Source organism: Biomphalaria glabrata, chromosome 6, assembly GCF_947242115.1.
Source record: "Biomphalaria glabrata chromosome 6, xgBioGlab47.1, whole genome shotgun sequence".
Taxonomy (NCBI): domain Eukaryota; kingdom Metazoa; phylum Mollusca; class Gastropoda; family Planorbidae; genus Biomphalaria; species Biomphalaria glabrata.
Window position 1 is genome coordinate 4,730,267 of NC_074716.1, and position 15,343 is coordinate 4,745,609.

At 37.5% G+C, this 15,343-nt stretch overlaps 1 protein-coding gene across 16 annotated transcripts in view; it reads right to left on the reverse strand.

Moving 5' to 3' along the window:
* Positions 1-15,343, reverse strand: part of LOC106077258 (dystrophin-like) — a 331,854-nt gene that overhangs the window by 46,625 nt on the left and 269,886 nt on the right. For all 16 annotated transcript variants that reach the window (XM_056033067.1, XM_056033069.1, XM_056033060.1 and 13 more), the window contains one exon: positions 14,656-14,845. In XM_056033067.1, coding sequence (XP_055889042.1) covers positions 14,656-14,845 — 190 coding nt within the window. The remainder of the gene's footprint in view (positions 1-14,655; positions 14,846-15,343) is intronic.

Below are 15,343 nucleotides of genomic sequence, written 5' to 3' on the forward strand. Positions count from 1 at the left end.
CTGCGGCGTAACAAATGCCGCTATATTGCAGGGCCTTAGGCCACTGCAACATATGCGTCCGCAGTGTGCCCCGCTCTTTCATAGGACCCGCGCTAATGCTAGGTGTATAAATTATTAAATTAAACCATTGTATAACTTATAAAAGATTTCCAGCGGCCTCCTGATTTACCAGGAGCTCCTGGAAATCTCTTGAAATTGCAAAATATATGAAAACGTCCTGGAAATTCCTTTTGAAAACTCATAAAAATCTCCTGAAATATATAGACAAAAATTGTCATTTTGGGGTATCATTCAATATGGAAAACGCCAATCCTAAGCGCGATAAAAAAAAACGGCATTTTGCAATCCCCGTAATTGTGGAATCTAGTGAAAGAAGCTTCTCGCGCCTCAAATTAATAAAGAATTATTTGAGGTCAACAATTCTCAAAGATAGATTGAAACATTTGGTAATTCTTGCTATTGAGCGCGATCTATGTAGGAAACAGAATTCTTATGATATACTGTATGACTTCGCTACACGCAAGGCTCGTGTAGTAGTAATTCTGTACGTAGTAAAGAATGAATAAAATGCAAAGACGAATATATTTTCTAATACAAACTCGTAATTTTACTTATAATCCATATCCCTACCCAAACTGGGCCCCGAAAAATCCGTTTTGCCTTGGGCCCCACAATGTAAGTCTGGACTTGCTGTTTAGTGACGGGTGAATACAGAGTAGATTACTTGTAGATTACTTTCCATGGCTTCTTGGTCACAATGGTTAAGTCCGGCCCTGCTATTTAGTGACGGGTGAATACTACTTGTTCTCCCCCCCCCCCTCTTTTTTTTTTCGCCTCTAAAATTACGTGGGGTAACTCTACTCCGTCCGACCTGCAGAAATAAAAGAGTGATCTTTGGTGTCCAAACTCTTGAAGAGAATTATATATAGAGAGATATTTTGCTTGTTTAAATGTGAGTTCACTTTGGGATGTAAGCGGTTTGAATCACTGAACGTATCATTACTGGTCAACGTTGCTATGCCCTCACTGTCTCTTGAGAACAAATATGAACACATTATTGTGAAGAAAAGTCTAGGACGAAACGAAGACAAATGTAAGGGCGTATAAAGAGACATTGTTCCAGTGTTTAGTCACAAATCAGTCTAACGCTAACGACTCTGCTGAAAGGTGAAATAGACTGATCAATAGTGGCTGTGAGGGATAACAGGCAGCCAAGAAATGGGAGCACTGACCTACAGACAGGAAGGAGACAGTCTCCACAGTAGGCTCTGGTCTTATTGATCCAGGACTTTTGGAAGACTCACAGCAGATCTATGGTCATCTGGCTACGTTTTTCTATACCAATACATTTATTTTATTTTCTGTTATTACAGCACCATAACTATTTAGTTTTTTTATCGACACATATTATTTAAGATGTTTATTTTTTTATGGCAAAATTGCTTGGAAAGTAAACAATAGTTGAATGTAAACTAACTCTAACTGAACAAAAGCTCATTTAAGAACTAATTGTGGAATGCTATTTCAAAACTTGGATTGATTTCATTTTTATGAAGTCACATACATAATACCAGACAGACAGACAGAATGAGTTGACAAAAGTTTGCAAAAACAAACAAAAAAAAAAACAACCAATACGGAAGACTCGCCTCATAAAAACATAAACAGATGCCATTCGAATAAAGTCTACGTATTAACTTTTAGTAAATGTCAAAGCTATGATACGTCGAGACTAATCGTTATAGAAAGCATGAACACTGACCTGCAACGTCACAACCTGTGGGCAGTCTAGACCAATAGCTCGTTGCCACGTCCAGCTATAGGTGTAAACTGCCCGCAGGTTGTGACGTTGCAGGTGAGTGTTAGGCCTTCTCTAACGACTAGTCTCGGTTACATACACACAAGTACAACGTGACAAAAATAAAACGTGTACTCAATTTCTGCCAAGAACAACATCTTAAGATCATTAAACACATTATACCTCTTGTGACCAATGAACATATACTTCTAGTGACCAATGAACATATTATACTTCTAGTGACCAATGAACATATTATACTTCTAGTGAACAATGAACATAGTATACCTCTAGTGACCAATGAACATATAACTCTAGTGAACAATGAACATACTACACCTCTATAAATACAGTTGGACAGAAAGTGAAATTATGAATGAATGACAATAATCACACTTAAACTGTCAAGAGTTCAATTAGGAATCCCACTCAACCACCATCGACCTCCAAAGTCTCGTACACTACTACAAAGAAATAGTAAAGTAAAAATGTAAAGTTTCCCCTCCAGACCTTGCGATCCATGGGACAATTGATGTTAGGTCACCTGTTTCTATGGCTAACGGTTAACGAGCAGGGTGTCATGTGGCCAGCACAACGACCAACCGCCTTTACTTTCCCCAACTAAAATCAGGTACCCATTAGAGTTGGGAGCCCTAAAGATCCCGAAATTCAAACTCCCAGTCTTCACCGAGATTCGTACCCAGGACCCCAGGTTCGAAAGCCAAGCGATTAACCACTCAGCCACCGTGCCCCCGCAAACAAATGAGAGTTCAATTATTTGAAAAGATAATCCAATTGTTTCAAATCCAATGTTACCATCGGATGTTGTGCACTGCAAACACGACGGCAGTACGCGATCAATGTCGTCAGCTCTAAATCTGTTAGCCCTGGGAGGATCAACCCAGCCGCTGCTCCGCTCAACTCTAGCACTTGAGTCAAACAATTCAAGTTTGTCTAAGTCTTGAAATCTTATTATTCAGCCGAGACATTAAAGGACAATCTGAAGTGGACAAACAGGACTTAGTATTTACTGGCCGAGACATTAAAGGACAATCTGAAGTGGACAAACAGGACTTAGTATTTACTGGCCGAGACATTAAAGGACAAAGTGGACAAACAGGACTTAGTATTTACTGACATTCGATCTTATTCTGTCATTGTAGCCACAAGATTTGCTGGTACATTCTGATTGAACCCAAACACAAGTACACCACATATACACGTACTCAACATATTCAAATACTCCACATAAACAAGTACACCACACATACAAAAACTCCACATATACAAGTACTCCATTTATACAAGTACTCCACATATACAAGTACTCCATTTATACAAGTACTCCATTTAAACAAGTACTCCACATAAATTACTGAATAGAATTCTAAGAAGTAAAAGCTAACGGTGTACAACATATTTGATGAAGATAATACTCTGTACTTGCTATTGTATTACGGACTAACCTGTGTGTGTGGGGGGGGGGATTAAAAATGACAAAAACTTTTTTTTCTTTTTCTGTACCGTAAACTCAAGACATACAAAGGTACCGGTACATATAGTGTTTTATAAGCTCATATGCCGTGACTCATTATCCCAATATAAATCCCATAACACGAACAAGAATACCCATATGTGCACAGATATAAACAAGAAAATTACATCGGAGATGCAGAAAATCTCCATGACTTTTGGATAACTCGAATCGCCCTTTTAATCTTGTTGCTTTATATTATGAGCATAATATGCGCTTAATTAATTAAAAAACAAAGACAAAAATGAAAAAATTTCGGTCAATTAAACACAAGCAAAATGAAAGTTATAAATAGTGTATATTGGTTCTTTACATAACAATAAACAGACTGAGTAGTATGGCACGTACTATTTTAAAATGGTTTTGATCTAGATACATATTTCGATATGCGCAAACAATATGATGATTTCATTAGAAGAAAAACTTCCGCCTAATTCTCGAGCGCAAGGAAAATGGTGATGAAATGGAATTTTCGAAAAAGCATGACTTCTGACACAAAATGTGACAAGCAAAACAGACGGAAAGATGGAAAAACAACACAAAAACAACAGCGGCTTTCACCTTTGGGTGGGGGGGGTACTAAGAAAAAAAGATAGAATACAAACATTGTTTATAGTTACACATAAAACTTAAAACCTTTTCAATGAAAGCCAAAATACAAATAGAATTTATACAAAATGGAATATAAAAAGAACTAAAAAAAAAAGGAATAACTGATTCCCTGAGTACATTAACAGGCATAAACACACTGGCAATAAAATAAGAGAATTCCTGAACATTCCAAAAATGAATCCTTCACTTTTATAACTAAACATTTAATTATCTAAGATTCCTTAAAATCATGCAGACTCTTAACATTTCAGAAGCACAATCACAAATCCGTGAAAAACACTTCCGTGAAAAACACTTCATCTCCAAGTGATATTTTAGTTATAGATGCATGAACATCTAAACAGTATCTATATAAGTGACAAACATTGGTCAGCTGAGTAGCCAGGCGAGAGTGAATCAATGAAAAACTCCTTAATCACAACACTCTTTTCTCATGTTACTCTGTCGCCTGACAACTCAGTACTCACGTGGGAAGACAACAATAGACGTGAACTACTAGAGGTCCGGGTAGTGGTGAGCAGTTCCTAATTAAATCCAACAGTAGCCTTCACGTGAGCTGCACATTCTTTACTACGAAGGAGGGCAGACGATTCCAACAGGTGGAGGGTGGGTGGAGGGGAGACGCCCGCCAGTCGAGGTTCAAACACGCAGACACCACAGACTCAACCTTCAGTGTAGTACAGAGAATCAATGGCAGTACGGGTGCCCCCCCCCCCCTCCTCCGTGTGCTGAGGACTATCGACATAAAAACACTCACTCGATTATAACATCAAACAAGCTTACACAAAAATAGGAAGAGTTGGATAAAAAAAAATACACACGAGCAAACTGACCAAAGTGTCCCCAGGCACGAGCTAACCACCGCGCGCACCCTCCTGTCGTCTGCTGGTGAGGACAGCGCGGAGACATCCGTCGCTTTCTCCTTCCCCGAAGTAGAGTAGGTGAGGGCTGGGGGGGGGGTTTGTATCGACCGGTCCAAAAACAATCCATAAGGCATCGCCGTAGTTCAAACTTTTCCAGACACGCTATGGCACAAGACTAGTTGCCATTTTATCCATTTTCCAGTCACGTTTCTATCGCAAAAAAAAAATATCTTTGAGGTTTTTAGTTTGTTCTGGTCTATAATTATGGAACGATAGTAGTTGACCTTATTTTTTTTTGGAAGAAGTTTTTCGCCCACCATGATGACTTCATATGTAATGGACTGTTAAAACATTTCCTGAAATGTCGCGCCATAAAATGTTCTGGAAGAATGTTGAAGAAATAGCTCATATATTTTTTCCCTAGCACTGTCTCTGTTCTGTAAACAGGGCGAATTGCACGGAGATGTTCAATTATTCAATTATCTATCTATCTATCTATCTATCTATCTATCTATCTATCTATATATATATATATACGTCTAAATTATTTTACAAACACGTACCACTTGAGCTAGGTTTTGTTAGAGAGCTATTATTAGAACATTAGAACTATATTTAGAATTTCTGTTGTCTCCCCTTGGAAGTGAAGGATATAACATCTTTAGCTAAAAGATTGTCAAATAAATATCCGAAACAAGCAATATATAAAAAAAATACTTTCTAAAAAATAAAAAATAAAAAAGGGGGGGGGCGGCGCTTACCTAAGGGGAAGAACTCTATATACAACTATTTCTAAATAATGTAGAATTAAATTTACCTTTTCGATATGAAACAAAAAAAAATGCCAATAATTAATTGATAACTGATTATTTTCTTTATTTATTCATGTAATAGCATATATTATGGATAATTGTGTAAAGTTTCAACTTGACCCGAGAATGGTTGTGAGAGAAATTACTTTATTCAACCTTGTATCAGATAGACAGAGTGAGTGGAGATAAACTTTGTAAAAACAAACAAACTGGCTACCAATGAAATCAGATGTGAACTGTTAACAAAATCCGGTTTTTAAAATGATATATTGTAAGCAGTCATGCCATTTGTCAGCTAAATTAGTTACAAAAAATTAATTGTTTTTATTTCGCCAAGACCAGACATTCTCAGACAGCCTTCATATATCTCATGTTCTCTCATTGTCTCACTATCAACCTTCATTCAATACAAATTAAACAGAAACATACCTTCTGCTATAAGAGGACTTTAAATTTGACAACATTCCTTAGCAGAGGCTCACGAGGTATCGATCACTTTGAGAAACTCAAAGGTTGATTGTTACAATAAAAAAATAAAATAATTTATCCCGTAGGTATCAGTGCATTTGTAAAGACAGTTCAGCGTGCGTTTTTCTTTCTACAGATACTAGTTGCATTACATTCGATCAAGTAACGACATCTAATTAGAGGGTTACACTCATGGCACTCGATGTTTCTAAGTCCTAAATAAACAAGTACTTGGCTTCATTATGTTTATCCCCATGACGCAAATTTATATTTCGTTGAAACATTGAAAAAAAAAGAAGTTCTAAGTCCATCCAATATCATCTGTAGATTTCATTTTTGATCTCATTAGCAGATACGATATTTGTTTATATTTATAGCTTTTATAAAGCGCTACTTTCATGCTTATAGCATGCTCAGAGCGCTTTGGTCCAATCTCATTTGTGGACCAGTTGTGTGTGTGTGTGTGTGTGGGGGTAATCTAGGAGTTGGTTTTCCGTGCTGCCTTTAGGCGCTCAGTAAACACAACTCTGCCCCGAGTCGGGTGTCGAACCTCGAGCCCCCTTCTAGGTAGCCAAGCCATGCCAAGTTCAAGCGCACTTAGACTCTCGACCACGCTTTATTAATATCGCGTTTTTTCTGGCCTTCTGATTAGCAAAGTCCGAAACTGAGTGCATCTATTTCTTAACTTTTGGCTGTTTCCCACCCAATGAAGAGAATAACAATAACAAGACATTGGATGATATACAGTTTCATTCATACAATCAACAAAATTGTTTTTCTTTCAAGTGCTCATCTAGTTCTATTGGTCTCATGTCAGCAAAGAGCCCCCATCTAGCCAAGGTTGCTACGCAACTGGTGATTACACACACACACACAACGAAATGATTTGCTTAAGACATGCATAAAAAAATTTCTATTTGCTCAAGCAGATTTTTTCTCCCCGTAATGTTGGTTCTAGAGGGAAAACCCTAAATCTAGGTTTGATTTAGAAATTGCTGCGTTTCACTTCTGACACATTAGTGTCACAAACTCTGACATTGACATCTCTCCACTGGTTATCAATCATTTGGATTTCAGTCAATACAATCTATGAGCTTGAGAGATCAAAAGTATTCTTTAAGACATCGTGTCCTGACGTCAGAAACCACATTAGACGGACACAAGGAAAGAAAGAGAGAGAGAGAGAGTGAGAGAGAGAGAGAGAGAGAGAGAGAGAGAGAAAAAGAGTGTGAAATGAGAAAACAGAGAGAAAGAGTGAGAGAGAGAGAAATATGTAGAATCGATACAGCCTAAAAGTGTCTCCGTACAGAAAGCACCTTGCCGTCAAGTCGAATCAAACGCTGTGACGTTCGCGGCTATTCTGACGGCAGACGTGATGGCGTGCTCACGGGAAAGTCTAGCGACAAAATTAGTGAGTTTTAGTGCACAGACGGGGGTTGGGGGGGGGAGTAGAAAAGAGAAAGACAGAAAAAGGTCTCATGGGAACAAGACCTGGGTGACAGGAGACGGAGCAGCAAGGTTCAGACGAAAATGAATGTAGGTCATCTCTTCTGCACCAAATATTTTGTAAGAAGGTTCAGGAAAAAAAAAAGAGGGATAACTCTGTCTAAAAGATTTAAAAAAGAGGGATAACCTGTATCTACGAGATTTAAAAAAAAAAGAGGGATAACCTGTATCTACGAGATTAAGAAAAAAGGGTTTGATATGTTTTCAATTTGCGTGTTATTTTTTTCACGAAATCACAATCAAAACTTGAAACTATAACAGTCTATATCTTGACTGCTACAACTTGATGAAACTACTACAACGCCAAATCGTGTATTGACCAGTGGCTACTATGTTTGTAAAATGTTTTACATGTTATCGGATGTTCCTTCAGAGCTGAAGATAGTTTACTTCCTAGTCCAAACCTCCCGCAGGACGACGGGGGATGGGAGCGGGCAGGATGTGAACCCTCGACCATCGATAAATCCAAACGACAGTCCAGCGCGCAAACCGCACGGCCAGGTAGCCATCCAACTAGACATGAAGATGGTAAAACAAAACCGAACCTTTCTTCTTAATATCAACAGCAACATAGAAACAAAAGCTTCTAAACAGCGAAGCTTTGAGGATGGAATGCCATCATTTAGAACAGTGCCCAAAAAGTTGTGTATCAGCTTGACGTTAGTCTAGTGTAGCAACAATGACGGAAAATCTGAAGTAAGACATTTACAGATGAGGTCATAAGAAATTCAGTACTATTAAAGTAACATATACTTTTGAAATGACTGACATTTTTTTTTCCATGTTATCTACTACGTTCATCACTTCAGATATTAGTTTGTACAATTCTAATACAAAAAAAAAAAGGCTTTTAAATTCAAAGACATCTTGAGAACTACTGCTAAAAGTTCGCGATCAGATCTGATCTCTTCAAAAATCGCTGTACATTGAGATTTTAAAGAATTGAGATTTTGGAACATTGAGAGGTCAAAGAGCTGAGATTTGAAAGAGAAAAGGCTTTGTACATTAAGGTATTAGACCTTTATGTCCTTTAGTAAAGAAAATCGACCATTCTCATAAGTTAACGAATACTACCAATATGGTTGTGCTATACACAGAAACTCATTGGATTGCAGTTTAAGGAAACTGGCATGTAGAAAACCCAAAGTGATTTCTTATATTTCCTTTAAAGTTAAAAGATAAATATGCAGGTAAAGTGTCCACATTTGATCAAACAATCTACAGTAACACAAGACAAGCACTGTTTTATTGGAAAGACATAATCACATAGTAACAATTCTACTTAGCGTAATCTACACCAACAGCGCAATGGTGTGCCTGTCAACCAGTTAAATAGTCGACTATTCCGATTACCACTAGAACAATACATCAATAATGTGTGGAGAAAGATTATTGAGCCAGAGGAGAGGATCAAAGCCGTGAGGAAGGGAGGGTGATTAAGGGAGGGTGATTAGGGGAGGGAGGGGTGACGGTCAGCTGGGAATGTATTGTCTCGGCGGAAACATCCGTTAATTGTCCACAGTGGCCGCAAATGTCCACATTATCATGAAGGATGGCGTATAGCCAGGACCCGGGGGGGAGTTGGTTCCTTGACAACAGGATCATTCGCCACCCTGATGACCGATTGATTTACTGGACATGGTCAATGTTCTAACTCTGGTGACCTTACATCTCCCCACAACTCTAGCTACCGTTAGGGAGGAAGCCAGTCAATAATGAAGCCTAAACATTCATCACTTCTAGTTGGATGTGAAATAGTAGAATTCTTTTTAAAGATTTAGTGGTACAGGTCCAATAGAAGCATATTTATCAGAAGCTGAATACATTGCAAGTAACAAGTAATATCTCGAATATTAACCAAATTCGGCAGGATATCACATGCAGGTCCAGCTCAAAAACATTATAGAATAACATTAACTCAGAGCGTATGTTATGAACAGTATATCATCATTATCATATATGAAATTGAATTAAGCAACAAGAGGTCAGTACATCCTTAGTCCAGAAATACATGCCACTAGTCTTATATACGTAAAGATAGTATCCTTTGCTTTGTTCTATTGTTTTTGTGTGTCAAACGTAATATTAACTAATATTAACGCTGTCCAAAAAGCAACAACAAGTATATCTACTATTTATCTACTTTGGATCTAAAGAAATCTAATCTTATTTCATAAAAAAAAAATCACCATACATTAGAATTTCGTTGGCTTTAATCAATTTTGAGTTTGTAAGAAACAACGCCGCCTGGTGAAGTAGTTATCCATTTTTATGTTCTCCCGAAGTGCTACCAGAGTGTCTTTGTCTCACTGCTACTTGATCATTACATCATTGCTCTTTGTTCTAAGCGGGGGTCGAAGCAAATCGTTTTTACCGCAATGCCCTCTATATCTTCAGACTGAGCTATTTCAAGTGTGAACTCCTCTATTCCTTGCTTCACTCATGCCTATTGATTTTGTCACCAGGAGCATCACTTGTCTTATCTTTCTGACAAGTCTGAGAAACCAATTTTTGTGATCTCCTGGAAGACAACTCAACCCCCACGTTTAAGCAGCAGACGTCGAGCACAACTTCCTTCATTGGCACAAAAAACCCAGAGATGTGAATCCACCATGAAAAAAGGTTACGCTATATTGTGTGAGCTAAACATCAGCTAACATCCTGAAACACTCAAACACTATAACGTATGGCTCTAAAAAAGAAAGATAAAAGCAAAGACTAAGAAATAATCTGTATTAGTTGAAAATTATTAGTATTGGTTATTAGCCTACAAATAATCAGACGGTCTTAATTGTTTCGTGTACAGTTTTAATAGTTCTAACAGCAGTCAGATTTTTTTTTTTTAATTTCCTGACCAACCTGGACCAAGTCAACGTTAATGACAAGTGGAAGAAAGTCGAGACGAGAGCAAGATGGAAAAAACAAAATCTTTAAAATCAAAGTTTAGAATCAAGAGTTCAACTCCAGCAGAAATTTGGCCCCCAATCAAAGTGAACGAGACTGGCACCCTGCCCGTCCCACACCAATTATCTCCGCTATTTTGATCTGGACTGGCCTTCTCAACAGGACATTAGGCAGGCATGGGAGAACGCCAGCTCAGTGCATTGGAAACAGTTTGCACAGCACACAACTAGATTTAAATCTCTCTCCATTCAATCAGTTTAGGCTCCAATAGCTGTAAATCTCTCTCGATCTATCAGTTTAGGCTCCAATAGCTGTAAATCTCTCTCGATCTATCGGTTTATACTCCAATAGCTGTAAATCTCTCTCGATCTATCGGTTTATACTCCAATAGCTGTAAATCTCTCTCGATCTATTGGTTTATACTCCAATAACTGTAAATCTCTCTCGATCTATTGGTTTATACTCCAATAGCTGTAAATCTCTCTCGATCTATCGGTTTATACTCCAATAGCTGTAAATCTCTCTCGATCTATCGGTTTATACTCCAATAGCTGTAAATCTCTCTCGATCTATTGGTTTATACTCCAATAGCTGTAAATCTCTCTCGATCTATCGGTTTATACTCCAATAGCTGTAAAGCTCTCTCGATCTATTGGTTTATACTCCAATAGCTGTAAATCTCTCTCGATCTATTGGTTTATACTCCAATAGCTGCAAATCTCTCTCGATCTATTGGTTTATACTCCAATAGCTGTAAATCTCTCTCGATCTATCGGTTTATACTCCAATAGCTGTAAATCTCTCTCGATCTATCGGTTTATACTCCAATAGCTGTAAATCTCTCGATCTATCGGTTTATACTCCAATAGCTGTAAATCTCTCGATCTATCGGTTTATACTCCAATAGCTGTAAATCTCTCTCGATCTATCGGTTTATACTCCAATAGCTGTAAATCTCTCTCGATCTATCGGTTTATACTCCAATAGCTGTAAATCTCTCTCGATCTATTGGTTTATACTCCAATAGCTGTAAATCTCTCTCGATCTATCGGTTTATACTCCAATAGCTGTAAATCTCTCTCGATCTATCGGTTTAGGCTCCAATAGCTGTAAATCTCTCTCGATCTATCGGTTTAGGCTCCAATAGCTGTAAATCTCTCTCGATCTATCGGTTTAGGCTCCAATAGCTGTAAATCTGGCCCGATCTATCGGTTTATACTCCAATAGCTGTAAATCTCTCTCGATCTATCGGTTTATACTCCAATAGCTGTAAATCTCTCTCGATCTATCGGTTTATACTCCAATAGCTGTAAATCTCTCTCGATCTATCGGTTTATACTCCAATAGCTGTAAATCTCTCTCGATCTATCGGTTTATACTCCAATAGCTGTAAATCTCTCTCGATCTATTGGTTTATACTCCAATAGCTGTAAATCTCTCTCGATCTATTGGTTTATACTCCAATAGCTGTAAATCTCTCTCGATCTATCGGTTTATACTCCAATAGCTGTAAATCTCTAGATCTATCGGTTTATACTCCAATAGCTGTAAATCTCTCTCGATCTATCGGTTTATACTCCAATAGCTGTAAATCTCTCTCGATCTATCGGTTTAGGCTCCAGTGGCTGTAAATCTCTCTCGATCTATCGGTTTATACTCCAATAGCTGTAAATCTCTCTCGATCTATCGGTTTATACTCCAATAGCTGTAAATCTCTCTCGATCTATCGGTTTAGGCTCCAATAGCTGTAAATCTGGCCCGATCTATCGGTTTAGGTTCCAATAGCTGATGCAAATAATCTATTCATTAATTTTAAAGAAACTTGAAGTCTGACAAGGACTGAAGGAAACAACAGGTATATCATTTTAAAACTAGTTATATCTCTGACAGTTCTTCCTGACATACTCCCAATAATTCCTTTAGCCTTATTTGACTAATTGATAATTATGAAGAGATAATTGGAACATGCGAGAAATAATATTATTTAATTAGTTCCTGACAAGAAGTGTAGTTTGGTATAAAACTGTCCAGAAACTAGAGTTTGACCATTAGCTCCAGCCAGATCTAACATTGACTTCATACACACGGTGTGGGGCCACTGAGCTGATCAATACTCACTAACAGAAACAGTTTCCGGTTCTATAATTGTGACCGAGGTGGTCAAGCCCAAATTGCCACTGATCGGTGGTCACTGCTGGTTAATTCCCCTTCGCTGCTGTTTCCTTTTGTGACCACTGTCCGAAATTGGATTTCAGAGAACACATTCTTTAACCTCAGCCCCTCCCACCTCAACTCACTGATATATATAAATACCAACCCTCTCACAGATCAGTGGCGGATCAAGGAAAAAGGCGGGTCGGGTGGGAGCAATCGCCCTGTAAACTTTTCTGAACACCAATTTATCAAAACATCACAGCGGACAGTTAATTGGAAAGTTAATTACATAATTATATAATTTACTTAATTTCCCACAATACAATCTATCATCTTAAAAAAGTTATATTTCCCACCCACCAGAAACACTAAAATTAATAGCCCTTCCCAATCTAATATTCCAGGGTCTTGTATTCCTAATTCAATGACTGAAAATATTACCACCAGTCCACCACTAGTATCTTAATAGCACATTAGCACATAATAGGATTGGGACTTAATTTTCTTGCGTAGGTGCAATAATTTGTGTAGAGAGAACTAGGCCTACATACATTTTGAAAGATTCTAATAACGTTCTGGACTACAAGGTGTACTCTAGAGGGTACAAGATATACATGAAGGCAACAACCAAAATATGTTTTACAAGAAGCAGCTCATTGTCTTGTTAACTACTTGAAGAAATCCTCGGTTGACAAATGCCGAAAATGTGGAAATGTGGGCGAGTCAATTGAACACATAATGGCGGGATGTTCAGCCCTATCGGAATCTGCCTATCTAGGTCGCAATAACCAAGTTGCAAAGTTAATACACCAACACTTGGTTTGACACACAATTTGATCGGTAAGGATACTCCTCCATATTACAAATACTCACCACAAGAGGTTCTCGAATCTACGGATCATCTACTATACTGGGATAGGCCTATTTTGACTGACAAAACGGTAGATTTTAATCGCCCTGATTTGCTGCTCATCGATAAAAAAGAAAAGGCCGCTACTATTATTAACATCGCGTACCACTATCTCATAATTAAAAAAAAATGAGCTGGAAAACCCACGAAAATATGGGAACCTTGGTTTGGAGATTAAGCGTTTATGGAAATTATCTAAAAAGACAATATACCCCATTGTCATATCAACCGAGGGAATAATAACAACTGACCTCACAGATACCTTCAATGCCCTTGGCATTTCTAGGAACATTCTCATTGCCTGTAAGAGGGCGGTACTTCTGCAGACCTGCCACATCACCAGAAAATTCCTCAGTGGAAACTGTTAAAGGGACTACGATGAATTTTGTTTCTCTTTAACGAAACTCGACCCTGGCTTCGCCAGAGAATGACTACTCGTTCATTTATAATAATAATAATAATAATCTTTATTGTCCGTAAGGAAATTAGTCTTACAGTTATGATGCATGCACTTTCGAAAGTAGCAGAAAACGTAATAGCAGAAAGGTCAAGTATCAAGATTTTTTTTTGTTTTGTTTTGAGTTGTTTAAGAATTTCAAGATCTGTATATACACTTTACAATGAATGGTATTGTCACAGAGCCAAAAATGTACATTCACAAATCCAGTCCAATCCAGTGAATAGTATCGCAGGTTCATCTCACCAGAAGCTTATTTACACTGAATCCTTAAGTACCAAACAAATGCTAAAATACAGCTGAATCCTGGCCGTAAATTGGGACCATAGCAATCAACTATTTTTCTAATCAGGAAATCTTAAAACATGAAGAGAGAAAGGTTCATAAAAAATATATATTTCTATACACATTTATATATATGTCTATGTCTATACATTAAAAAAATATGACTTCCAAAATATGGACCAAAATTCATACTTTTGAGTCGCTGGGAAGTAGACTTTGCTAAGAACTTAATAGACTCCAGTAGGCAGACAATAGAAGAAACAAGACTAAATAGACTCCAGTAGACAGGCAATAGAACAAATAAGACTAAATAGACTCCAGTAGACAGACAACAGAAGAAATAAAGACTTACCCTGTAGTGTTCCAAAAAGACTGCTGCCTGTTCCTGATTGTGCTTCAGATCCTGAGCTTCTGTTTGATTGGACAAAGCACTGAAAGATGCTTCTGTAGTCTCAAGCCAAGCCAAGAACTTCTCAAGGGAAGGTTCCAGCTGCTGATCAAGGTCTTTAGAACTTTGTAGAGCTCTCCAATGAGCAGTCAACCTAGTGATTTAAACATTGGTCTTTATCAGATCAATTGAATAGTCTAGTGATTTAAAAATAGGTATTTTTTGCTTCATAACATTCTTATGTGTGTACAAATTATTAAAAGATGAAAGTTTTGAGAGTAAAAAAATGAGCACATTTTAGAAAGGGAACAACTTTTGAAACATGTAATAACAACAAAATGACTTTTCGTAAATTGTATGAAATAGTATGATTTAGAAAAAATAGTATCTTAGATTAAATATTGTTTGCATAGTGAATGAACAATGATGATAATAAATCAAGGTGAATTTTGAGCTATGATCAAAATAGTGAGAAAGAATAGTGATTCATATATTGCAGTTGAATTGTAAAATAATACTGTTATTATACATATATTTCTATGAAACATACTATAGCGTTTGACCTAATTGCAAAATTGAATTTATATTCAGTCATTGAAATAAATACCAATTTGAAAACATTCAGTCATTGAAATAAATACCAATTTGAAAA